This window comes from Vanellus vanellus (assembly GCF_965231255.1).
Source record: "Vanellus vanellus genome assembly, chromosome: 6".
NCBI classification, from domain to species: domain Eukaryota; kingdom Metazoa; phylum Chordata; class Aves; order Charadriiformes; family Charadriidae; genus Vanellus; species Vanellus vanellus.
Genome location: NC_138911.1, coordinates 17,536,791 through 17,562,471, shown reverse-complemented (window position 1 = coordinate 17,562,471; position 25,681 = coordinate 17,536,791). Strand labels below are relative to the sequence as shown.

Here is a 25,681-nt window from a genome sequence, read left to right as displayed (position 1 = left end):
CTCTGGGAATAGAAATTGTTAACTAATTGGTGCAAAAAAGGCTCTCATTACCATGACAAATCGATTCACGCCACAGTTAAGTAAGTCCTAACTTACTCCACTACACAGGAAAGTTATCCAAACCCTCAGAATAACCTGTTATTAATGGCCAAACACACGCACTCTTCCACAAAGACAAATAGGTTTTGGTGTTGGTGAGAGACCCAGCTTGTAGAGGATGCCAGTCTGCAGAACTGTGTTTATTGTGTTCTACAATTTGCCCAATTACTCAGCTCTTTGGTCCCTTATCTTACGGTAACACCAGGGACTGCAAGGCCTGTTGGCCAGGCCCTTATTCTCGTTACTCATATTAAAAAGAACCTCCTGAAGGATCCCAAGCCTGGCAGAGCTCTGCTGCTCCCAAATGATGAAATTCTGCAAAAAAAGAAAAAAAAAAAAAAAAAAAAGGATGGAGCAGCAGGCCTTGAAGGCTCTGGTGGTCCTAAATCTGAGGTAAGGGGTCGTACACCAGGAGCTCAAGCCACTGACAGGCCACAGGCATGGGAAGCACTTTGTCCCCACAGATGCTGAACAGGCTGAGAAGGCGAGGGAGCCTGCTGGGCTTCTGGGGAGCTGGCAGGCTTCTCCTTGGTCCCTACCCTACCACCTGCTGCAGCGCGCTGGCCCTCGCAAAAGTGAGAAGCCGCCTCGATGCGGCCATGTCGGTGACATGGGGACAGGTGAAACAGGTCGAGGTCAGCATGGCGGCGCGTGGCCTGACACAGAGGGGGGGTCCAGACTCCAGCCAGGGCTCGCTGACCGGACCGTGTCCTCCGGGGCTAGCGGGCAGAACCCTGGGGCAGGTGCAGCCCTGGGGCGACGTGCCGGCGGTGAACCTGAGGGGACGCCCCGGCTCCCTCCCTGAAGTAGCGCAGCTCCCGCCCGCCCCGCCGGCCCGGGGCCGCCGCGCAGCGCCTCCCGGCGGGCGGTACCGGGGCCGCAGGCCGGGCCGGGCCCGCCCCCACCGCGGCTTCTCCTCACCTTTCCCGGCCAGGAGCCGCCCCCGAGGGGGCCGGGCCAGCGGCGGCGGCGGGAGAGGGAGCTCGGCCCCGGCTCGTAGCTCCCTGGGGTAGCGCAGCCCCGACACCATCGCGCCGCCCGGCCTCCCCGAGCTGCCCCAGCCATGTCCTCCAGCTCTCCCCCGGGCGAGCACAAAAGCCGGAGCCTGGGCCGGCTGTCGCTGCCCAGGAAAGGCAGCATGACGCCCGGCAAGAAGCCCTCGGCGCTGGAGCTGGCCGAGAGCACCCCCAACGCCCACTACGCCCCGCTCTCCGCCGCCCAGGGCGGGCAGCCGCCGGCGGGCTGCAGCCCGGAGCCGGAGCGGGAGCGCCCGCTGCGCCTGAGGAGCGAGGTGGTGGTGGTGAACGCCGACTGCCCGCGGCCCCCCGTCAGCCTCGACCCCCGCGTCTCCATCTACAGCCTCCGCAAGCCCCTGCTGAGCCGCAGCAGCGTCCAGGGCAGAGTCTACAACTTCTTGGAGCGGCCCACGGGATGGAAGTGCTTTGTGTACCACTTCACCGTGTGAGTACCCGCCCCGCTCCCCGCCGCCCCTCCGGGCCCACCTGCTCCGCGCCGGGTTGCCGTTACAGCGCCTCGTCCTGTCAGCCGCGCCGCCTCCCCCCCCCCCCCCTCCCGCCGCCGCTGCCCGCGCCCATCCGCGGCCGCCCGGAGAGGGGGTACCGTCTCCCGGCGCGGCCATCGGGTGCACAGGGGCTCTCGGGGGCTCCCCCTTCACGCCTGCCCGCCGTGCCTGAAGCGTGAGGTGACCGCTGCCGCCGTGCCCCGCTCCCCGCCTCTCCTCACAGGGCTGGTCCTCCCCGCCGAGGCGGGAGAGCGGCAGCCCCGGCCGTCCCCTCAGTCGCGGAGCTTTCCGGACCAGCCCGGTGCTCAAGGCTTGAACGTCTTGCAGATACCGTCTTCTGAGGTGGCTTTCACCCCCCGAGGCACAACAAAAAGTCACGCTCTGGGGCAAAGCGTCTCTTATTTTAAACTGTATTTCTGTTCAGGAGCTCTTAGGTATAACTATGGGGCAGAGCAGGAGGCGGCATCAGGCAGTTTTCTTCAGAAAGTTACCCTGGGAGTTGAAATAAATCGCTCGTTCCGAGCGTGGAAACGAAGTAGGCAACAGTGTCGTCCGTTCTTTAGTAATTTTTAATGCAGCGACTCCCGATTTTCCAGCTCGCTGCTCATCATCTGCTTCTGCCTGCATGGGTGCGTTGTCAGTGCCACAGCCCTCTTGGAGGAGAAGAGGGGAGAGAGGTGACGCTCCTTTTCCTCGACTCTTGTATTGCTCCTCGCTCTAACTCCTTGTCCTATCGGGTAGGAATGCCATCGCTGTTATTTTTAGACAGGAAGGAGGACAACGGTGTTCGGAGGATGTTAAAGCTGCTTAGCTGCAGGCAAGTTGAAAACGGTTTTGGGTGTAATACATTGCACTATGGAGTGCAGCATCCACCCTGAGCCAGCGTGTGGTAGGTCTGTGGTGCACAAGGATCTCAACAAGTGCCTCCATGAGAAGTCAGTGGTTTTTCATCAAGATGTTGTGGAAAGCTTGCATGACCCTTGAGCAATTTGCATATGTTAAATGTAGGTAATAAGGTCAGGCAGAATCACGGTGTCTGTTTATTGCGTGCATGCACAAACACACATACGTATATATACACACTACATATATACATGTTTATCATAACAGCTTAGAGGCAAAGACATTTTATGGTCAAAATCCTAAGACAAAAGACTGATAAAAATAAATTTTTGTGATCTAATTATTGTATTCTGATTAAAAAAATTATTTCTAAGTAACTATTATTTTAAGTCAAAGTGCTTATAGTCCACATGTGAGGATTCTGGAGTCTTTAGGTAATCAGGTAAGTGGTACCAACTTTATTTTAGTGGAGGGAAAACAGCTGTCATCTGAATGTATTTAATTGGGAGATGACGGTGTGCAGCTGCTGAGATAATTGTGGGCTCCATTCTCTTTAGTGTTATGATAATACCATTAGATGACAAAACAGCTAATGGCCATAATTATGAAGTGTCTAATAGTTGTGGTTGAACAATGTAAAACACTTTCAGGAATAGGAGTTCCTTTTTTTTTTTCCTTCTCTAAAAAGAAGTTGTAGGCGGCCATCTTTTATGATTCCTGATCTTTTTCAGGTGTCTGAAATTATATATAGAAGGGACAATAAATTGTGTTCAATACCTTCTCTAAACCTTAACAGTGAGCCTAGGAAAATCCTGGAAAAAAAACCTGTTAGATCCCTTCATCTGCCTAAGATTCTAGCCTGGATTTTAACTTTTTTTTTTTTTTTTTTCCTCTCCCAAGTGTTAGCAGTGTGGATTAATCCTATCTGTGCAAGAATTAAGATTTTGTAATTCTACTCTAGGAAAGAGATTGTAATATGTATGGGAAGTCATTGCCTGTCTCTCCCCTGAATACACACTTATCCATGGTGTAAGCATAGCCCCAGCATTTCCCCTCTTTCCAGAAGAGCTCTTCTGATGCAATGGTGAATGACATTGGCAGTAAATATTCTCAAGCCTCTTACTAAGCATATTGTGCAAATTCCTTCTCTTAGGACTCTGAAGAGACGGAAGAGGGTACTAACACCCTCATGTTTCTTGCAACGCAATCTGCAAAGTAACATGCATGTATTTTTAGGCAGCCTCACTCTGATTTCCACCAGCAGAGGGAATTGAGTCTGTACTGTCCTCAGCCATCCTAACTTATCCTTATGTGGTAGATAAGCTTGCGCTTTTTGTGCCCATCAAATAACGTTTTAGGTTACTGCTCTTTGGTCCATACCTCTGCAACTCTTTGCTTTCTCAGCTCCCAAAGCAACTTCCTGGGATGCTGGCTTTCTGCTGCACTGAGGAATGCTCTCTTTGAGTACAGCCCCTGCCAGCCAGATGCTGAGCATTGGTAGATTAATAGTTGCTACATAGCAGAAGTTTGTTGCTAAAATCTACTGAAAAGGCAGACTGATCCGGAGAAGCTGTTGTATCTCAGCATTTACCCTGGAGGAGGCATGGGACCTGATTTTTGCATGTGGTTTGCTAGCTTTTTGCAAGTAGTTGGTTACAAGTGATGAGCTGCAGAGCTAAAAAGGACTCAGACTCATAAGACACCTCTCACCCTGGGTCACGCATGCACTTCTATCCCACTGGAGGAAGTCACTGGATTATTTTGTTGTCAGTGTACAAACAGACATTCATAGAGAGCTAAGATGGGTTTTACCTTGTGATGTGCAAGGACCCTGATGGGTGTCTCTCCTGCCAAAATGAGCTTAAGAAACTGATGTCATTTGCCTGTTGCCTCTTTGTGACTCCCTCTGCTGGCTACCTCCTGCTTTATTCTGGGGGCTTTCAGCTGCCTGGGCAGCCTCCGTTTCTATCTTAAAGGTTCAGAGGAAAGGGAATAGGAGTGGTGTTAAATCGGGGCATAAAGACCAAAGCTAAGTAGAGGGTCCTGGCCAAGATGTAGCCCCAAGATGGGAGCAACAAGCACTGTAGGCTTCTTCATTTTCTGTCTGCTGCACTGTTCTATGTTGTGTGCAGTGTGTGGCTGTGTTCTTAATTAGCTGCTGAAATGATAAAATTTAGAAACAAGTCCTGGAATAGTCAATGTAACTTGTTCTGGACCTGTATCTCTGGCTGGTTGTTGAAACACTGTTTATCAACCGATAAGAGCTACATCTACTGATTGCCTGTCACACCCTTTTCCTGCTCAGGAATCTTAGTCAGTGGTATCTAGAATACTAATAGCTAAGAATTGATATTCAGAACTGATTTTCCCCAGTTTTGTATTACAGTGTTTAGGGAAGCTGAACACTAAGCTTTAATCCCCAAATTCTATTGTTGGTATGTTTGTTTCATATTGTTTAGATTGCTGTACGTTTTGGTGTGCCGCAAAGCCCCTCGTGTACTCCTTGATATAAAGGATGGAATCTGGTTATCTTGTACAGCAATAGAGGGTTGATGTACTAGATCAGGCCAATGACCAGTTTACTTCTGAATTGTTACTTCTTTCAAAAGGCGGCTGAAATACCTGTTTTTCCAAGATGCAAAGTTTATATTCTTTCTCTCTTCTTGATGTTTTTAATCTTTCAGGATAATTGGATATCACAGTCACTGATTAAATCAGTTGAACTCTGCACAGGTCTTCCCTGAGATTTGTCTTATTTGCTGAGACCAAAGAGTGGAAACATCTTGAGTGAGCAGAACAAGAAATGAATAATTGTACCTCATTTATACTATTTTTTTATAGGCTGTGGAAATAGTGTCTATGGGGACAAGGAATGGGGAATCAGTTATTAATCTACCACTCAGAAAAACCTGCCTAAAAATACTAGTGGAGATGAGAGAAACTTTTATTTCAGCTACGTGACTTGGTTTGATGTTGTAGTAAATTTCATTTAAATGTATAATGTATATAGTATATGTACACTTAATTCTACCAGTGCAAGTAAATTATGCTTCATAGCTGAAGATTTACATGCATGGCTTCTGCAAACACAACTGGTGGTTGCTTGGAAACTTGCATTTTGCAAGCAAGAGCTTTCTCTGTGGTATGGCTGCATGTATGGTAACGTCCTGTCAGAGCCTCCGAACCCCCCTTGGCTGTCAGAGGTGAGGAAATCACTGAGTGCCACTGTTCTCAATGACCTTCGGAGCTAGGGCATCTTATCACACTTAGTAGTGCACCTTGGGATAGTGGCTTTGAGAGGTGAAAGGTTCTATGGCCTTAACAAATCAAGTTTTCAGGCTATGTGAAGAGAGGTGGAGAGAGAAAAGAAGCTTAAATTCTGTGCTCATAGTGGCCTGCTGAAATCCTGAGACTTTCCTAGTGTTGGAAATGACTGTGAAGAATAAGTGGAGTCTTCAGATATTTAAAAAAAATATTTTAGATTTATGTGCATGAGAGAAGAGCTTCTTCTCACCCTCTTTAAGTAGTTTAAAATAAAACATCTTAAAATGTGCCTGAGGAAACAAGTTATGAGCTTTCTGGCGATTTCTCTTGTTCTCAGTATGGCAAATAATGACTTCTGGCAATATACAGTGCCTGTTGACTCCCCACGTTCTTTGAAGTATTAGCTGTTACCAGAGGGAACAATTCGGAAACCGATGGACCATTGGTCTGTTCCGGTATGGCAGCTGTCCTTTGTTGCCATGCAAGATAATCAGCTTCTATCTTATCTTTGCATGCGTGTACCTGGTTCAATTTACTTTGCCTTTGTATACATTTGGTTTAATCAGCAATGATTGTCATTGAGTTTGTTCAAATCTCAAGATGTTTACATAAGTTTGGACTGGCCAGGGGTTAAGATTTGGGAGACTGGTCTCTAGAAACAGGCAAACTCTCATAAGTGTGGCTGCATGTGTACACGTGCAAAGATAAGAAGCAAGGGTAGATAGAATATTCCAGTTGCATGTGCATCAGGATTTACAGTAATCATTTATTAAAGGCAATACAGTGTTTATGTAGTGCTGTTTACATGCAATACTGTGAGGAAGAAGCATAACCCCAACATAAAATCCCATTATTTGTCATGTTTCCGGATATACTGCAAGCATACTTACAAACATACTGGTTCATACTCAGTGTGTATGAAGATCCGTAAAATGAGTATGTGCATCTGCTCACACAATGGCTGAGTTTTCTTTAAGACTGAGTAAACTAAGTGAAAAAAAGGGGTAAAACATACAAAGTACTATGTTTTGGACACGAACATTGAGACATTTAGAGATTTTTGTGGCTTGGAGTCAGATTTTCAGATTATTACTTCTATTTTAAAAAGGAGATTTAAATCCTCCAAAATAAACATGGCTTGTCTAAGTGGAAAGACAGAAAAATAATTAGATCACAGTCATATTCCTTTGGCTGTAGTCAATTTTAGGAAGACCCAAGTTTAGGGTTTTTTTGTCTAGTCAAGACTGAGGTAGTTTAGTTGAAGTCAAATTGGCCTTCTCATTATGGCATGTTTGAGAGAGATTATGCTTCTTGTCATGCAGAGGCTGATGAGAACAAATGTTGGTTTTATTTCTGTATTACTTTTGCCTCTGAGCTCCTGTTGCTTGCGACCAGCATTTTGTATTAATTTGTACTACTGGAGCCAGGTATTCCCAACCCTTCCTACTAGATACAGTTGTAATAATAACCGTACTCCACAGTCTGGTGTTGATTTGCAGCTGAGTGGACATCTTTGCAACCTAGCACTGTATATCTATCAATATGCCTGGTAACACTTTTGTCTGAAATAAAAAGGAACTGGAAAGCCAACTTCACATATTCCCGGAGAGGAGGGAAGACCCTTTGCCTGTCTCGTTATTGTAGCTGGTCGTACATGTAAGACAGTGCGCTAATGTTTTAGGAGCTGCTGTTGCAGGGTCAGCCATCTTTGCTGATCAGACAGATATTGAAGTTTTGAGTCTTGGCAGATTTTGGATACAGATGAGGTGGAGAAGTGACTTAAAGGTTTTTGCTGCTCCCTCCTTCCCTGCTGCATGCCACAGTGCAGCCCCCTAACTCCAATATTGCATGAAGGTGCTTCTTTGGGACTTCTGTGATTGAGATAGTATTTGGGTCGGCCAGTATATAGCTTTACACTCTTGCCGTGTGCCATGTTTCCCAATCTGCAACTTGACAGAAGTTTCATTTTTGCTGAAGACTCTCTGGCTGTCCTTTGACTGAGACCAATCCAAGTCTGTGCCAAGAAGACCTCAGGAGTCACAGCGTCGTTACAGGTCAGGAGGGGTCCCCATTTCTCTCTCCCACTGGGACAGTAGAAGTTCTCAGGATAAGAAACGCAGATACTAATAACTACATAATTGACTGAAAATGAAAATAAAAAAAAATAATCCAAGTTTACTTAGTAATTGACTGTCATCAGAAAGAAAAGCAGTATGGGAAACCACATCTTCTCAATGTCAACCACTAGTAGTTAATGCCTGGAAGTCACTTTGACTAAACCATCGCCTTTGCATCATCTGTCGCATTACATGATTGCTGCCTGAAAATGATTATAGAAATGTATTTTGATTGTTGAAGGGGAAGGAAGGTGAAAATCTTCTAATTAAAATGCTTTTTGAAGGCACACAGTATCTCTAGTAATAATTACAAAAATTCAGTTTCTGTTCTGAAATGGATAGCACAATATTGTTGGCTACTTGAAAAAAACCTTGTGTCATCTTGACCCGTGGTCTGCAGGCAGGGACAGAAACTGCATGAGGGGAGGGAGTTCCATGGGGGCAAAAACGACTTTGTAATTGTACTGATGTTTAGGTTTTCGAGTAACTGATGGAAGCAGAAAGCTGTAAACTTCTGAACACTAATGCTCAGTGGAGATAGGTTGCGTGCAGCGGAGAAACAACTCGGTGGAATGCACACATAAAAGTTATAAATGTATTTAATTTGGGCAGGCTTTCCTGGGGGGGTAGGCCTTCTCTCTTTTCCTATCATCCTTCCAGTATAACATTTCAAGTCCTTCTCTGGTGTTTGCTTTCCTCCAGGAAAAGAATTATTCTACCTTTAAAAGTTGCACATGAATGATCTTAAGAAAACCAGTAAGTGCAGTATTCACATTTCTGTATATCTGTCAAATGGTTGGTTGGGCAATTCTGGCACACTTCCTTGCCCTGGCTCTTCAAGTTGCCAGGGAAAAAAAGTGCAAGACTGTGTAGATAGGCCTCTTTCAAAACTTTCGTTGCAGCTGAATCAAGGCTAGAGTTGAGATTCAATTGCAGTGAACTAATTAGGCTGAGCTCCAAATGCCTGAGCGGTGGATGTATTACAAAAAACGGTGCCAACATATGCTGTAGCGAACTATGCACAGGCACAGTGCTCTGCTGACTTTAAACTTGGCAGTACCTCATTAATTTTGTGTGTTAATAGATTGTTTAATGTGCATTAGTGGCTGAACACAAAAGGCTGTGAACACTTGCTCATTCAATTCCAGATGGAAAATAACGTCTTGTTGGGGGCAAGGTGTTTTCTGCCTGCAACCAAGAGGTCCAACACAAGTTTCAAATGTGTTGGAAAGTTGCCAGTTGCAAATAAGCCTGATGGATAGGCTGAGTTACAGATGAAGAATGTGTAGATTAGTGAGTTTTTAGGTAAGGTACTAGCTCTCCTCATACAGTCATGCTTCATCTGACATAATGGCCTGTGAGAACCATTATAATAGCAGTAATGATAGTGCGAGAGCACATGTATTTGCAAGCTTCTACTGTGTTGGTAGCTACTGTATTTTACCTCCTTCCAGAAAGATATATATATATATGTGTGTATATGTATGTGTTTTTTAATAACAGAGGAAGTGTTCACTACCTTAGTAGTCAAACCTAATATTAATTTTCCTGTATGTATTTAGACGGTGATTTTTTTGTTTGTTTGTTTTTTTTTTTTAACAGGAAATTCTAAAGCTGCTCAAAATCAAGTAGTTTTCTTTGGCCACCAGTTTGTGCACACCTGGAGAACTAGAGAGGTGCTTGGTGTGAACTTTTCCCTGGCCTGGCATGATCAATTTTTGAGGATACATGAATTTCCACCTTCTTCTTTTTCCCACTTCATGGTACAGAACAGTAAAGTAATAGCTGCTTTCTGTGTTCAAGGAGCTGTAAGAAATTGCACAAAGTGCAAAGCAGGGCTTGGGTAAGTGTGTAGGTATAGTGTAAGTACTTTGGTGTGTTTTTTTTTTTTGTTTGTTTGTTTGTTGTTTTTTTTTTTTTTTTATAAAAAGAGACACCCAAAACCCCACAAAAGTGCTGTCCTGCATTTCTTAAATGGCAGTTTCCTCCTGTATGTCCCACACCTTACAACAGAAAACTTAGAACCTGGAAAAATTACAATAAAAAATAGGCAGGCACAGGGGAAGCCAATGATTTCTTAAAACTTAGGACAACCATTATGACAAAAGCAGGTTTTTACTCTGAACTGCTTTAGTGTCAGAATTGCTGGTGGCATAAGTTAATGAACACGCATTTTATCAAAACTGGCTGAATCCTTTTTGAGTTTAAGAAAATATGTGTGTATGTGGGACTTCATGCAAGGAATATGTCAAGCACTAAATCTGTGGCCTTGGAATTCTATCTTTTTGAAAGCTATAGACTACCAAAATAGGAATTTATACTGCAAATCATTAGGTGGCCTTTAGGTACTCCTAGCAATGTGCTTAGAGTAGGTCTTTTTGGTTTTTCTTATATGTTCTTCACAATCAATGTGATGTTGTAATATTTTATGAAAAGTGTTAACCAATGCCGAAATAAACATAGGACAGGGTTTCTGCATCCTTTTAAGTTTCTTCTGCTTCTGCAAATATTGATCCTGATCTTGGAATTTCATATGAAAGTTTTCAATAGGAACATAAATGTCACGCATTTTGCTAATGCCAATGGACTTGCGTCATTTGACAATACGATTTTGTCGTATTTGTAATAGAAACTGAAAGGTTTTACTGCTAACTATAAAACCCCTTTTCTTTTGCATGGCTCTTTCTGCTAGGGTTGTTTAAAAAGTAAATGTTTTGTTATATCACTTGACTAGTGCGTACTTCAAATGAGAAATATATAGTTCTTAGTGAACTAACATGTTTAAATAGTAGAAAATCTTTGTCTTTGTTTATCCTAACAGGTTGTGCTCTTGTTTATCATCTATTAGCTTTACTTTATCACACCCTGAAAAAAATACAGCATACGTTTGCTTTTGCAATAATAGAAAAGTATAATTCATTTGTTGAAGTAATAGGTGTTTTGATTTTGCAAGAAATTATCATTATGTGTTTAACTTAACTATGCGAATAGATATTTGCTTTCCAGTGGGAGCAACTAGTAAAGATAAAAGGTAAGGACCAATTAGTAAAGACAAAAACTTGTATACGCATCTCCAAAATTAGGGCAATTAAAATTACTTGCCATACATTTTCACAGGATGTGTAGAACTCAGTCAAAAGTATTTTATTTAAAATAAGGTGTTTTCTTCTGAAAGACTAAGCATCTTATGGTGCTAACTCTGTATGAACTTTTACTTTGTCCATATGGCTGTTGTCTCCTACCTGTAATAAATATGTTAAATTACATAACATATACACCCAGGTTTTTCACCATCTCACCGGTAGTTTTGTTGTAGATTTCTAAAAATAAATGATCCTCTCGCTCTCCTTCCTTACTTGCATGTGTTCTAGACTGGGCAAGAACACAGACTTACCCCTTTTGTTTAGATCACAGAGTGCTCACACTTGCAATAAGCTGCTCGCTGTCAGGCAGCAGTCTTGAACTGGCACAAGAAGATGGCACTATCTTGGATCTGTGTAACTCCAGTGCTCAGAAATCACTAGTCTCCTCTGCAAATGTACTCCCTGAAATCTTGGGGATACATTTAACTTTTTTAACAATAATTTTTTCATTGCAATGTTAATAATACATTATTTTATATGGGTTGGATAGGGAAGAAAATTGAGTCACAGTTAGAGAACAGAATGTAAATCATCCATCAGGTTACTTCCCTGGATTTCCTCCAAAGGCACTAGGTTTAATAGCAGAGGCATGGTACCGGTAGCAAAGATTACAGAACCCTTGCTCATCCCTAGTACAATAAAGGCTGCAGTCTTTGTAGTAAAAGTATCTTCCTTCTGTGAAGTAAGGAATTGCCTTCAAAGAATGTTTGTTCCTGCAGCAGCTATTCCTTCCCAGCAAAACTGCTTTGTCTGAAAGTGGGTTGGAATTGGTTAGACTTTTTCACAATAACCCTTGAGGGCACCACAGTCCAACTAAGAGCTGAAGTAAAGGTCCCTCATCTCCTGTAAGGATGTTGACAAGTAGAGCAAAGGAGAATGTATGCAGGAAATAGTTGCTGCTGCTAATCTCATTCTTACACCCTTCAGATGCCTCTCCCCAATTATCTGTGCAAGGCAATGAAGATAGGGAACAGAGACAAGAGGAAAGATCTTCCATCCCGCGGCTTCAAAAAAAGAGAACGCGCTGTGCCGATCCTGTTAAGAATCAGTGGTGTTTGTATTCTATAGAACAAAGGCTTTATCTGTCCTTTACAAACTTTGGCAAATAGTTAAACCCCACCCCCCTACCCCCCCCATGCTTCCTAAGTAGACCTAGTTGAGATGATTTGATGATTTGATTTGTTTGTTTTTCACTCCTGTCTTAGAAGACACTGAAATGCAGTCAAACCTGACAATGAATAAATAAATAAATGTGTATTGCTTTATCTGTAGTGTGAGTAAACTTCATGTGATTGTACGCTGTTGTCTTATCTGTGACCCAGAAAGTATTGATAATGGATTATCTCAGCACTTCACACAAAATAAACCTGCTCACTTGATGTTTTCTATGTCAACAGGTCATCCAGCTTCCTAGCGCTAAAGTCTGGGTTCCCTGTTTCAAGAGTATGTGAAGTATGACAGGCACAGACATCTAAGTCTTACATGGTCATGTTCATTGTATGCCTTTGTAGTTCTGTTAATTCAAGAAAGCTCTTTGTAGCTTTTATTTACTATTATGACATGATCTTATTTGGACACCTATGTGTTTAAACCATAAAAATGAGAAAAATGCTACAAGAATGAGGGAGAAAACAAGGCTTTCAGATTTTGCAGGTTTTGCAGCAAATGCAGGGCTTTAGCTGTACTGTATTAATTCTAGCACTTCTTGGGCATGTGAGTTGCTTTTTGTGGTTTTTTTTTTTTTTGTGTGGCTTTAATATGAAACGTTATACATTCCTGGAGTGTCACTGTAAAGCGAGAATGAGAAATTGAGCAGACTGCGAAAATGTGATGTACTATGAGAAGAGTATAATATCTAGTAATTTTCAGTAAATCGTATCCTTTAAGAGTAAAGGGACGCTAGCTTGTAGCTCTCATACAAAATAGTGTAGATAACATTCAAGCAGGCTTTGATACTAGCCATTAGCCTCTGCTGAGGTGGTCTCCTTTTTCTGAGGAACGTTTTATATCAAATGCCTTTCTCTTCAAACAAACAGCATTTATTTTGGGAAACCTGCATGTGGTCTGTGTTTGTCGTTATTGAAATAACATATGCAAAGTGCCATGTGATTCTTCTCTTGAGGGATTCTGCTGGAAACTACCTAGCAAGTAATCAAACTATTTCGAAGCACTTGGAGGAAACCAGTCCGTTAGTTTATACTACATATGTTAGCAGTCAACATGGATTGGTCAGAACACAATAACCTGTCAATTTAAATTCAGACTGTGATGGAGTAAAAGAGTTTGTGGCTAGAGGAAAACCAGTTGTTGCCGTACGTATGTTTTATCAGATTCTTGATACTTCCCTTATGAATATGGTTTGTTGATGAAATGGGTACCGTGTGGATAGGAAATGGGAATTGTGAGTACCATATTTCAGCAAAGGTGTAGACCAACTGAAAAACACAACCTGTCTGGGGGAGAAGAAGAGCCACCCAAGGACTAGAAAACATTCTGTTGTGATCAGAGGGCAGACAGCTTAGCATAAAGAGTAACAGTTGGCAGAGTGGAAAGTGAATGACTTGAAGTCTTCAAAAAAAGACTGCTCTAGGTAGGAGAAAAAAGATCTGTTCTTCATGTTCAGATGAATTAGACAAGTAGTAAAGGTCTTTAAAGCATATTCTGAATTTATTCTGTCACATGGGAGGGATAGTGGAACAATGAACTGTACTGCCTGGAAAGGCTGTAGAATGTCCTCCCTGGAAGGCTTTAAGTGCAGGCTAGACAAATATTTGTCAGGGTTCATCTAAGTGTAATTGATCCTGCTGTGGAACATGTGTCCAGGATTCTGCATTCACACCGTGAAAGGAGTATGTGCAGATCCTGGGAACTGGGCAATTTCTTAACCTTGTGGCACTTGAGTTTTCCTGCATTTGGCATGTGTGTGTAAGGCGCTTTCTGTCCCCAGCCTTTATGTTTCCTGAAGTACCTTTGCTCCTTTCATGTTAGTTCAATCCAAAACCTGCTATTAGTTTTTTGAGGACAAGTTTGTTACATGTTCCTTCTTCTTTGTTGTTGATGGCATCTCTGCGGGTAATCTTCTGGTGTTCATGCTACCTATGATGGCCAGATCCCTTTGACTCTGGGGGCTTTAGCTGCTTGGGTACATGAAGGATATGTGCTGTTTAGGTGCTTCCTCTGTTGATCTTTCCAATGCGCTTACAGCAGGAAGGAGTCAAATTTTAAGATTTTTCAGTGCATTGCTGATGTGGTAACAAGAGCTACTCTTTTCCTTTCCAGGCTGCTCTGTCTTGCTGTTGAAAGTGGCAAAGATCTTTGGGATGAAATATCACATATTGTAGATTGTTAGTTGAATCCACCATGTCTCAATTTACAGGCTGATTTAACAGTGAGTGGCTGATGGAGATCTAGCAAGTTGTGGTGGGTCGGCGGCTCTTCTCACATAGTTAAGAAAAGTGACAGCTGTATCAGGGTTTCAAAGGAAATGTCTCCTTTCTGTTTACTCTCTTGGCATCATAATCCTTAGCAGTGACAGCTTTGCTGCTGAAGCAAAGACTTGTGTGCTTTGAGTATCTCATGAGAAGTGGATCTATGCTTTAGTCTAACTATGGGGAAGTTTAGAGAGCATCTTGATTGATAGAGCTCTCCCCCATCTGGTAGCATGCATGACACTGGGTCTATGTTGTTACTACTGTTTCCTACTTTAGTTTTTTTCCACTCCCAGCTTTTTGAGAGTGGCCTAGTTTATTATCCTTGACAGCAAATATCAGATGCCTGGATCTTTGACGGTTACCAGGAATAATTAACTTAATTTCTGTCATGCTCTGGAATGCCCCTCTATTTTTGTTGTGTGTGTTGTGTTTACTCCCACCCCTTTTCTGGTACACCTCTTTGTAAGAGAGAGATGGACTCACAACTGAGCATGCTGTTGAAGAGATTCTCCTGTATCTCAGGGTTGATGGGTTTTGTTGCAGGAGCTTTCTAGTTTCAGCATGAAAGGAAGTGTCAACCCATGGAAGACTTAACAGAGCTGAATGATCTCATCCACAAGTGATGGGTGATAGCCGTGCCCTTGAAAATATGTAAGGGCATTCTGTGTCTCTCAGCCTTTGAGTCTCATTTTACCAGCAGATTATTTAATGAGCAGTACTTGTTTCCTCATGGCATGTGGCTATTTTCATGAGGCTCTTTCAGGCTTTTCCTTAGTCCATGAGTCATCTCTAAGGTATTAACAGTAGTGACCGTGTCCCTGAAATTCAGCTAGTTAATGGGATCATCAAGAAAGATTACCGAGCACCAAGAGTTGCATTGTACTAGGTGAACAGGTGACAAAATTGCCCTGTCTCTTGCTCGGTCACTAGGGTTGATTGAGATGACCTTTGACTCCCTAGTGGCTGGTTCTTCTCCAGCTGAGGTGTACCTATGTGCAGGAATTGCTGTAACTAGGTTACTGGCTGGTTGTCACAGATATGTGATGCTGCATGTCAGATAAACTCAGGCCTTCTCAATAGTCCTCAAGGTCATTTGTGTGAAGCTGAAAGAAATTGAAGAACATAGTAATCTTTCTGCAGAGTCTGAGTTAATGCAGTATGTTAAGATCTTTCACGAGACTGCAGAAATGAAGTATTCTTCTGTTGTCAAAATTCACCAGAATTCAACATACCTGATTATCTTAATGTCTCCTTTTTTGTGACCTTGAGCAGCGTCCTTACCTTTATCAAGATCTGTTGCACCTATATTTAGAGCTTGTGTGGTATTTCACTGAGAGGTTCTGTGGTTGTTGTTGGTCTGAAGGAGTCTGAGTTTTGCCTACGGGTAGGGCTCAGTATGTGAAAGTTGCTGATTGAAAGTGTCTCTCAAGAACCATTTCTAATAGTGGGTAATAACATTATCTATTGTCAGCTGAAGACTTCTGAGATGCTGAAATTCCAGTGTGTCCGCTCTCTTTCCCACTTTCCCACAAAAATTTGGTTGCGCTGAATTCTGTATTTGATAGGGAGTTGAAAGGAAAGATAAACCTTTCATCAGATACACTTGTGTCCTGAGTAGAGGGAACACCGCATGGGCTCACTTGCCAAATATGACAAAGCTGCGGTGTTACTCAGCTTCCGGTGAGGTGCCTGTGTATCTGCAATGGATGGGTTGTACATGTAACTTATGTATTTCTAAAAGCTCTGATTACTGCTTCGTAACCTCCTTTCATTTCTGTGTAAACTCTTGGGGAAACAAATGCATGTTTTAACTATTTATTTATTTATTTTCTGATGTAAAAAAACAAAGAAAGAATATTAATTGGATTTTAACTTTGTAATACCTTCTCCTCACACTGAAACTTTATAGATGTTTTTAACTAGTGCTTGCCTATGTGGAATTGATAATTTTATTAATGAAAACCTAGGGAGGCGACAGCAAAAATGTCATCCAGATACTTAATAAAAGGAAAAGAATTCTGTTGCCACAGCTGAATCAAGAAATAATAATGGATTTTTGTTCTGGTTCTTTGTCAGGTATGTCTCTGATGTGCAGTAAGCTACACGATGTTCAAGATTGTGTGTTTATCAGTGCACCTAGGTGTGCACATATGTGTACATAACTGAGTATTACCAAGCACTTTGCAAAAATCGTTATCATGGAGATTGAGGCCATCATGCTGTCTTTTTCTACAAATGGGAACTCAAGGCATAAGATTAAACTCAAGTTTTATCCTATTTGGTGGTAGTTCAACTGATCTTAAATATTTAAGCAATTATCTAGTTATGCCTCCTGTTTTTTTTAATCAATTATATCTCCTCTGTTAAAAGGGATATTTTTATGAGCTCCTTGTGTTTCAGTTGCCACCTGCATAGAGGAAAAAAGCTTAATTTAAAATTCTTTACCTAATGATACAAAACTCGGTAATAGGGAGTCAGCTGCCAGTCCATCAACTGCCACTGTCTGTGAAGTGTACTGGTTGCACCTGGCTTCAGGACAAATGCAGTTTCAGAAGGAAGGAAGAAAAGCAGTCTTGAGATGTTAGGAAAATAACAGCCGTGTGTATCTTTACTTTCCTCTGTCCCACATAACAAATGCAATCTGATGATGCTTCTGTCTGGTTGCTAAAATGAAATGCTCTGTGTGTTCATTGGAATTGTGGTCTCTGTCTCTCGAACACCACATCTGTTTGTTAAGCGGACTTCATTGACATTGTCCTTTTTATACGGTGCCTCTTTTTGCCCACTCCCCACCCTCCCACCCCTCTCAAATGCTCAAGCCACGTGGTGTGTAGAAGAGACTTTGTATTCTGCTGAATTTTAGCCACCAGTGGCATGGGAAAATCTTCTGAGTTTAGGACAGGAACTGAAGGCAGAAATTAAATCAGTTGGAGTAAAGTGCCCCATAGATGGCAACTGATTAAGTACAATAAAATTTGGTTGCACCACTGTGATTATCACCTACCTTCTAAAATAAAACTGGTATTATAGGGCATGTGTTTTAAAAGGTATTTAGCTCTGCTTTGAATAAGTAGTTTTCCTGTATAGTTAGGAGAGGCCATGGTGGCAAAAGTAGTTTCTTCACTTTTCCCTGTACTTCCATTTATCTTATGATAAACATAGGGAAGAATGAAGTGTTTTTTACAGGATACTTGTAGGGAAAGTGTTGCTATTGCAATGCAAGGAAGATGGGAAATTTAGCCATGGGAAAGCCAGACTATGTACAGTTTAATTCCCGAAGTGTAAACGTGCCTTCTTTATGTTAATGAGCTGAAATAAGTTTGAAGACATGGAATGAAATGGAGAAAAGTGTAGGCGCTAAGGAACAAGGAACTGCCTGTAAATTTACTTCTTCCTCACAACTCCTCCAAGTCAGTTTTACTGGTTGTTTCATATAATTTTGTTTACTGAAGAGAAGAGACTAGCTCTATCAACACCCCATGGACATGAATGAAACAATGAAATTTACTGGATGTAGCTTTCTCTCCACTCACATCTCTAAGAAACTTCATACTAGTCCAGATGGCTTTCAAAGATTTAAGTGTCTCCACCAGGACCTAAATGTGGATTATAATTGAGCTGTGACTGCTTGATCAGACTGAATAAAGCTGTGTTAAGCATGAATGTTAGAGGGAACATATATGCAAACCCTGCACTTGTGCCAACTGGCGTGGCATGGGTTGGTTCTGGCCCAAAAGCTAGATAGCTGCAACAGTGTAGGGTTGCGCCTGCGCTAGCAAAGCCACTGAGAAGGAGGGCTTATTAGCATAGGTAGGCACTAACAATTCTAGCTAGTGTTGGGACCACAGTTGGCACTGAGCCTGCCAGAAGTAGCTGACTACACCTAAGCGGGTAGACATCCCCACTATGTACTACAGCATAATCTTCTAGGGCAGGGATCTTCATACCTTGTATGTCTTTACAGCATCTACTACTGTGGGAATATTCGTGGTCTAAGGTAAAGTGACAATACAAATGGGTAGTCAGTCTGTTCTTCTGAGTTTACCCTGCCCAAATACTGCACTAGTATCTTAGAGCACTTTGCTTTCAGTACCCCAGGGTATGTGTTAACGCAGTGGCATCAGGGACTGACCGACAACTGTATCATAGATAAGGTTTGATCCTTCTTCCCTGATCCACGAGTTAACGTGAAGTTGTAGGCTGTTCTAGCTGTAGTGAATAACACAATCTGACTGCTTTCTCCCCTGGCATCCAAGTCTAAAGCTGTTATCAGCACTGCTGTGGCTCTGTAGTGTTTGATTTAGGGGGAAATTGGCACCTCTCTGACAAGTGCTGGAATGTCCCAGTCTGTCCTTGGAGTGCTGTTGGCATCTTTCACAGCAATAAACCCCCAGTCAACAGACTTGATCACGGGCAAACACCAGCCAAGTGCACAAAAGCGCTTATCTCCTGTTAGGCCGTGCATTCATAAAAAGCAAAGTCATAAAAACCTTCAGTGGCTGGCAGTTCCAGAGCTTACTGTTAGACTTGAAAAGAAGTCCTGAAGAACACAGGCTTCTTATCACTTTTAATTGCTGGGCAGTGGAGAGTTGCCATTTGTTTAACGTCATCTGGTATTAACAACTCTGTTTTACACTGCGCGTTAGATATTTCTGGCAAGCATTATTCTGCTGAATGTAAAATTAAATTCAACAGAAATAATTTGTTTTCAGGAAGAACTCAGGTTGAACAATTGAAAACAACAGGTGAAGAAATGCAAAATGGAATCTAAAGAAAATATTGACTGAAGGTGCATAGTGCAATGTCAAGATGTTGAATTTTAGACCATTGGTTTTTTGAACTATAGATGCTGCTATATGGGAATTAGTTTGCGTTGCTGCTGAAACTAAGTTCTGTATCACCTAATCATTTTTAGATTGCATTTTTAAACATTGCATTAATGCTTATGCATTTATGAAAAATGGAAACTTCAAAGTTAATGTTCACTGGATAGCCCTATATTCGGGCCGCACACTTAAAACCAAAATTTATGCCACCTTTGGGGAACTGGACCAGAGATAAAGTCACTTTGAAGAGTTGCATCAGTGTTTGTAGATGGTTTCACCCGTGAGAGATGTCTTTACTTTTTTTTTTTTTTAAGTCAGCTTGCTGGATTTGATCAGGCATCAAATTCCACATGGGTCTACAACTGGATCAAGTAGAAACTGTTAGATGTGCAGGTTTTTGAAATGACAAACAAAGATTTTTAAATGCAATTAAATGTGTATCTGAGCTACTTTTAAGCAAAATAGTAATAAGAAAACCCTTTGGATTTCAGTTTGAAAATTACTCTGGAACTGCAACTTTCAAACAAGAAGCTGATATATATATATAAAAAAAAAAAGGTGTACTTTATGGTGGTTGCAAAGGAGCAGATTGACAGCAGTTAGTTAATCAGAAGTAGCTGCAATGGAAGCCACTTCTCTCATCTCAGCTCTACCCCTTAAATAGCAGCTGTGTCCCAAAGTAATCAGTGTGGTATGTAAGTGGGATTTTCGCACATGGCTGGGGAAGATATGTTGGAACATCCCTCACTGACTTGAAATGAGAGCTGCGTTCACTCGCTCTCTGTAGCAGCTTTGAAAGTCTTTAAATGAGACTTGACCAGAAATAACCAATTCTAGGAGCGTGAGTGTGGCTGTTTGGATTTAATGCTTCATCCTTTTTGTTGAGATGGTCAAGGAAGTTGGTTGTTTGGATGACCAATTTGTTTGCAACTGTCTATTGCCTAAAGACATGTAGACGAATTGGGGAAGAAAATAATGTGTAGAACTGTCCTGCTAGCACCTAAAAGAGGTGATGACAAGGGTGTCTTTATTCTGGTGCCACGCAGGTACATGTAGAGAATAGATACCATTACCTCTCCTACAAATGTGTATGCCTGTTAATGTTCCGTTTCTGTGTCTGGTATTTGAAGTACCATACAAACATAACTTCTCTATTTCCTTTCTTTGTATGTATATCTGTCATCGTTTGAAATTCTTCTTTTTCCTTCAGCATTTTTCTCTTTTTTTGTGTGTGTGTGTATGTGTCTCAACTTCTTTGGACGCTTGGGAGAGTAGTTGTGTATTAGATTAGAAAAAGCAGCAATAAGAAGCTAGAGCAGTTGTTTACTTACCGTGTTAAACTCTGTCCACGCTTAAAGTGGAAGGAAACTGCTTTTCCTTGTGACGGCCAGTTGCCAGGATTTTAGTGTTGTGGTTTGGTGGTGGTTTTTGTCCCCGTGTCCCCCTCCCCACCCCAGCATGAGGAATTTCATAGTTGAAAGTGCTTTGGCTTATGAAACGCGGAACTGTTGATGTCCCTTTAGTTAGCTTATGGAGAGGAACACTCTGGCATAATACATAGCCAAGCTATTGCTGGCTGGCTACCTGCGTGTGATTAAACAGAAGCAGGAGGTGGAATCAGTCAGTTTTCAAGGAGTCACCAGTTCAAGTCTGTTAGTACAGAGTACCCTGGCAGCGTTACTATGCTATGCCTTTGCTTAAATGGAAAGGAGGTGTAGATTTTCTTACTCGTCATCTTGATTTTTCTTCTACTGTTTCCTCGTATTTGTTAGCTTTTATTTTTCTGACATGAACTAGCAAATGTTTACCTTTTAGAGCAAAATCTTTCTAAGCATTCACAATTCTAGCCAGGGAATGGATTTGCATTTTTGTTTTGAGCAAGCAGTTCCTGTTACTCATGAAACGGGAGTGGCTTCTTAATAAAGACTCCGGATCTCTGCTATGTAATTACCATAAAATAACCAGTACAGCAATTTTGTAGTGTCAACGGATTGGCAACCAAACGCTTTCTGAACTGCTTGTAAGCTCTGTTGTTGAAATAAACTCTGAAGAGCAAACTTTAATGCTTAAAGCATACACTGTTTCTAGATTGGAAAATCTCTCCCTAACCCAGTATGTAATACAAATGCATTTACGTACCTAATCGTGTTAGCCAGGAGACTTGCTGGGAGTTCAAGGAATACGAGCTCTGCAGAACGTATGGTACACATAGCTATGAATATCTGAGTGTATATTCTGAATGTTAATTGGCTGAATATAGGCACCTTTTGAAAGGCAGCAAGTCTTTGCCTTCTTAGGCCTTTGCTGAGATTAGATGTTCCGTAATGTGTTTTGAGCACGGCTGATCTTTTAAACAACTTTACTGTCAGATTGCAGTCTTTTTTCGTGTGTGTGTGTGTGTGTGTGTGTGTGTGTGTGTGCAGTGTTTACCGCCAAACCACACTGCTTCATGGTAGAGGTTGCTAGGTGCTCGAGCAATGCAAACAACAAATAATAGGGATCATGCTGCAGTCTCCTGATGAAACATAGCATGGGAGAGCCTCCGCTAGCCTCCTTTTTTGCTAGCCTCAAGCACAGCTATCTTCTGTAAGGCTGGGACACATCCTGTTCAAAACAGAGTGCAGTGCATGGAATAAAAGGTGCCATACGCAACCAGAAGACATTAGAGGCATATGTTTATGAAGGGGACCTTGCTTGGGGCCAGCCCAGTGAGCTGAAGCCTGCATCCTGGGGAATGCAGAGCCCTGCAGCCCAGCCAGGGGTATGGGGGTTTCAGGCTACTGAATAACTCAGTTTCTGAGTTCTGCCAGGGAGTTATGCATGACAATCTGTTTGGTTTTCGGTGATTTTTTTTTTTTTTTAAATATATATATTTTTTTTTCCTTTTGTGGTAATTTGTATTTCAGTTTTCATTCTCTCCTGTAGGTGGGACTCTTGCTGATTTCAGTGGGATACAATATTTGAAATGTTGAGTACTTAAAAAAAAAAAAAAAAAGTCATCAAAAGCCACTGTATAAGTGTTCATTCAGAGAGTACTCAAACATACTTTATCCTCTGATGAGATGCACTCTCATTTGTTTTCCGTTGTCTTGACCTGTGGGTCTTCCATGTGAGCCTGCCAAAGGCACGTGTGCTCTATGATTGTATAATACATATCTTAAGAAAAATGACGCTGAGGAGAAATGCAGAGTGAAGAAAGGGCAGAGGTTTAAAGCAGTGAAGTTAAACAGATAAGTTTTCGGTGTGGTGGCAAAGTTAACCCAACAGGAAGGTTATTAAATCTAGATATCTGTGTTTGAAGAGCACTTCAAGCTCTCTCAAACATTGTTGGCCAGACAAATACAGTAACACACTGAGGGGTACTTTTTTATCAGTGTTCCTTTAACATCTCAATATGTGTTTCCACAGCAAAGAAAGCCTGTTCTGATGCGTGGCTGGAGGCTGAGGCAAGGGTGTAAAAGCTTGGAAAGCCTCCATGGTATTTGCTGAACGGAGCTACCACACCTGAAGACTGCTGCCTGCATTCTTTTATAATCCTCTAGCTCTCAAGCCATTTAAAAGCTGTGATTTTGGGGGTGTGACAAAAGCTTTTATGAATCCGCTATTACTATGTGGTTTTCAGGCAGCTGGCAAGAACTCTCTCTGGTAAATCTAAAGTTTCAGTAAATAAGAGGCCCCAAAAATCAAACTAACCCCTCCTCCAAGAAAAATATACGTTAAACGTTAAACGCCAACGTTAAACTTAAAGAAGCCCAGAACCCATCATTAATTTTTGCTTGGACATTTTCTCAGATCTCTTTGAAACATCTGTGTCTCTATAGTAGAGTGACTATTTACTTGGTAGTGATTGGGTACTGTGCGTATACTGCTGTAATACTGCTGTAGGGTGTCTGTATTGTGTACTTAGAAGCCTGCATGGGTAGTCATATGGCTAACTTCTTGCTGGCTGGCATAGAGTTTCCTTAACTCAAACTGAACTTAGTGCTGTAAATTTCTGTGGTGCCTGGCAAATAGATTTGCATATGCATGCAACTTTCAACTAATTGCAGTGAAACTCTTAATAAGGTTGATCACCATCTTCCCTTCTCTCCCGTTACACACATTTGAAAGCATCCTAAGCTAAAACGTACTTTGCTGTCTGTATCACTGCACCTTAAAATCCAAAGGCATCTTTATTCCAAATTCTTGAGCTACTTGAATGAGAACTGTAGTTCTTACTCATGGATTATTGCACTGCTATATTGCAATTGCAGAGCCTCAGCCTAAATCACCAATCAGTGTATGAACCTCTTAACCGCTGGTAGTACTATCATCAGTTCCTCCTGTGTGTAAATAGCTTTCAAGTCCCTGTGTAAATCTATCCTTTGCTTTGCTTGAAAGAAAGTGCCCAGAAACAGAAGCAAACAGCGTGCTCCCTTTTGGGTCAAACTAAAAATTGTTTTGGAACTCAATATGCACCTGTTTTGCCGCTAACTCAGAGGTAATTTCCAAATATTTCACTTGAGAACATAACTGAGGCAAAGATCAGATCCAGAAATCTGTCGTTCTCAAAGCTGTGTCCTTTGTGTGGTGCCTGATGCAAACAGGGACCAGGGAACCAGGCTGACTGGTGGTTCAGTCTCTGGCATGCTTTTGGATCAGCAAAGCTTCAGGTAGTGATAACAAATGAACTTTAAGTAATTTCGTTTGCTACAGGAAGCTGTACTTCTGTATCTAGAGTATAAATAATTCATCGTGCGTAATGGACAGATTTTTAATTGATTTCTATGAACTGCAGGTGCAATTTTCATTGCAGCTTAGACAACATACTTCTACTGGCAATTAAAGGGATCTGTGCACTTAGGAGGTTGGAAAAAAAAAAACACCATCCTGAATAATTTAAAAACAAATAAACCCAAAATACTGGAAAAAAACACCCCAAAACAACAAGCCAGACCCCTAAAAAACCTCACTTTTGTATCACTGTTCAACATTACAGCTAATACAGGAAAGTATCTACATGTTAGAATTATTAATGACTTCTCTAGTGTATATACTAAATATTTAGAATGTTCTAATATTACCACATAGTGGTATTTTTTGCCAGGCTGCACTAGGACCCAAATCATTAATGTTGTTCTTTTAAGTCTTGACAGTTAAGATGTTGAATGTTACCTGTCATTGCATGATCTTCGGGCTTAATTTATTTTTCTCATTTGTTCGGGGTGATGGGAAACGGGTTTAAATCTAGTTTCAGGGTCTACAGTAGCTGAGGTGACAAATTTGGAGGGAGGAAGAAAACTTATTGAAATAATCTAAGCTGAAAAGGTATGGTTGTGTATTCTTCAGGTAATTAGAACTAGAACACCTTATTGAGTGTCTTGTAAAGACAGTCGTGCTGATGGTGAAAACTGACTCAAAATGTTGGAAAGTGGTTTTGGTTTTATTTCTCTAAAGTAACACAAAACCAGGGCCAGCAAAACAAAATTAAGTTTGGCCTGCATTTTGCTGTCTGTTTTCAGTGCCCATCTTTCTTTTGGGGAGGATACTTGGGAAGAGAAAAGGGAAAGCAAGTAGAAATGCTAGCAGCCTCTGTCTCGGGATCAGACCTCCAAGAACAATACGCTCAGTTCAGGCAATAGTGAACTTTCTCTGTATTAATGACAGAATTGGTTTGCATATCTGTTGTTCAGAATAACCTGTTCATAACACCTTTTGTTTAATAAGTGTTACGCAGAAAAGACAACAAACAGTTATCCATCTTGTTTTGTGTTAAACACAATATTCCAGGAATGAGGAAAAGATGCAGTGCATGCAGCCAACAGTCACGCGTTGAAAGTTTCAGATGTCCTTTTTCTGTTTTGTTTTGTTTTGTTTTGTTTTTTTTCTGTGGTGGCTTCTAGGGGCATTGATTGTTTGCTCCTCTGTAGTACTTTAAAAAAAAAAAAAAAAATTCAGGCAAAAGGTGTCTAAGAACACTTAGAGCTAGCTGCCACTTCTGGCAAAGCAGACTGTATTAATAAGCTTGGCACTCATCTTTTTATGGGTGTATTTTATTGTTTCTACATGTGCATTTGATTACCCAGAAGACCTTTAGTTTCCTGCCCTCTCAAGGTGGAAAACTGCAATAGTTATAACCATCAGTGCAATCTGACATGCAAACAGTGACCTTGAGCGTGTTGGACTTGCTTCCTTGCCTTATTTGGGAACCGCTGGTAAAAAGCCATTCAGATAAAACACAAGTTCGAAAGCGGCACCTTAATAACAGCAACATAGTGGTCTAGGGGAAACAATGTTATGAGCTGCACTTTAAATATTTATGGTTAATGAGTTAATGTCACAATCTTTTGCAGAAGAAACAAAGGCTGTTTGCGTCAAGAGTTTCCATGTTGTGTATTTAAATGGTGTTAGGAAGAACTCGTGTGTGTCAACAATAGCACATGATGATGGGACAGGT

General features: G+C 41.7%; 1 protein-coding gene across 1 annotated transcript in view; it reads left to right on the top strand.

Moving 5' to 3' along the window:
- Positions 1–1,162: 1,162 nt before the first annotated feature.
- The window catches only part of KCNQ1 (potassium voltage-gated channel subfamily Q member 1), a gene marked incomplete at its 5' end in the record, with an annotated part of 365,071 nt that continues 340,552 nt past the window's right edge, over positions 1,163–25,681 (top strand). Inside the window, one exon of the mRNA XM_082485244.1 lies at positions 1,163–1,560. Coding sequence (XP_082341370.1) covers positions 1,163–1,560 — 398 coding nt within the window. The remainder of the gene's footprint in view (positions 1,561–25,681) is intronic.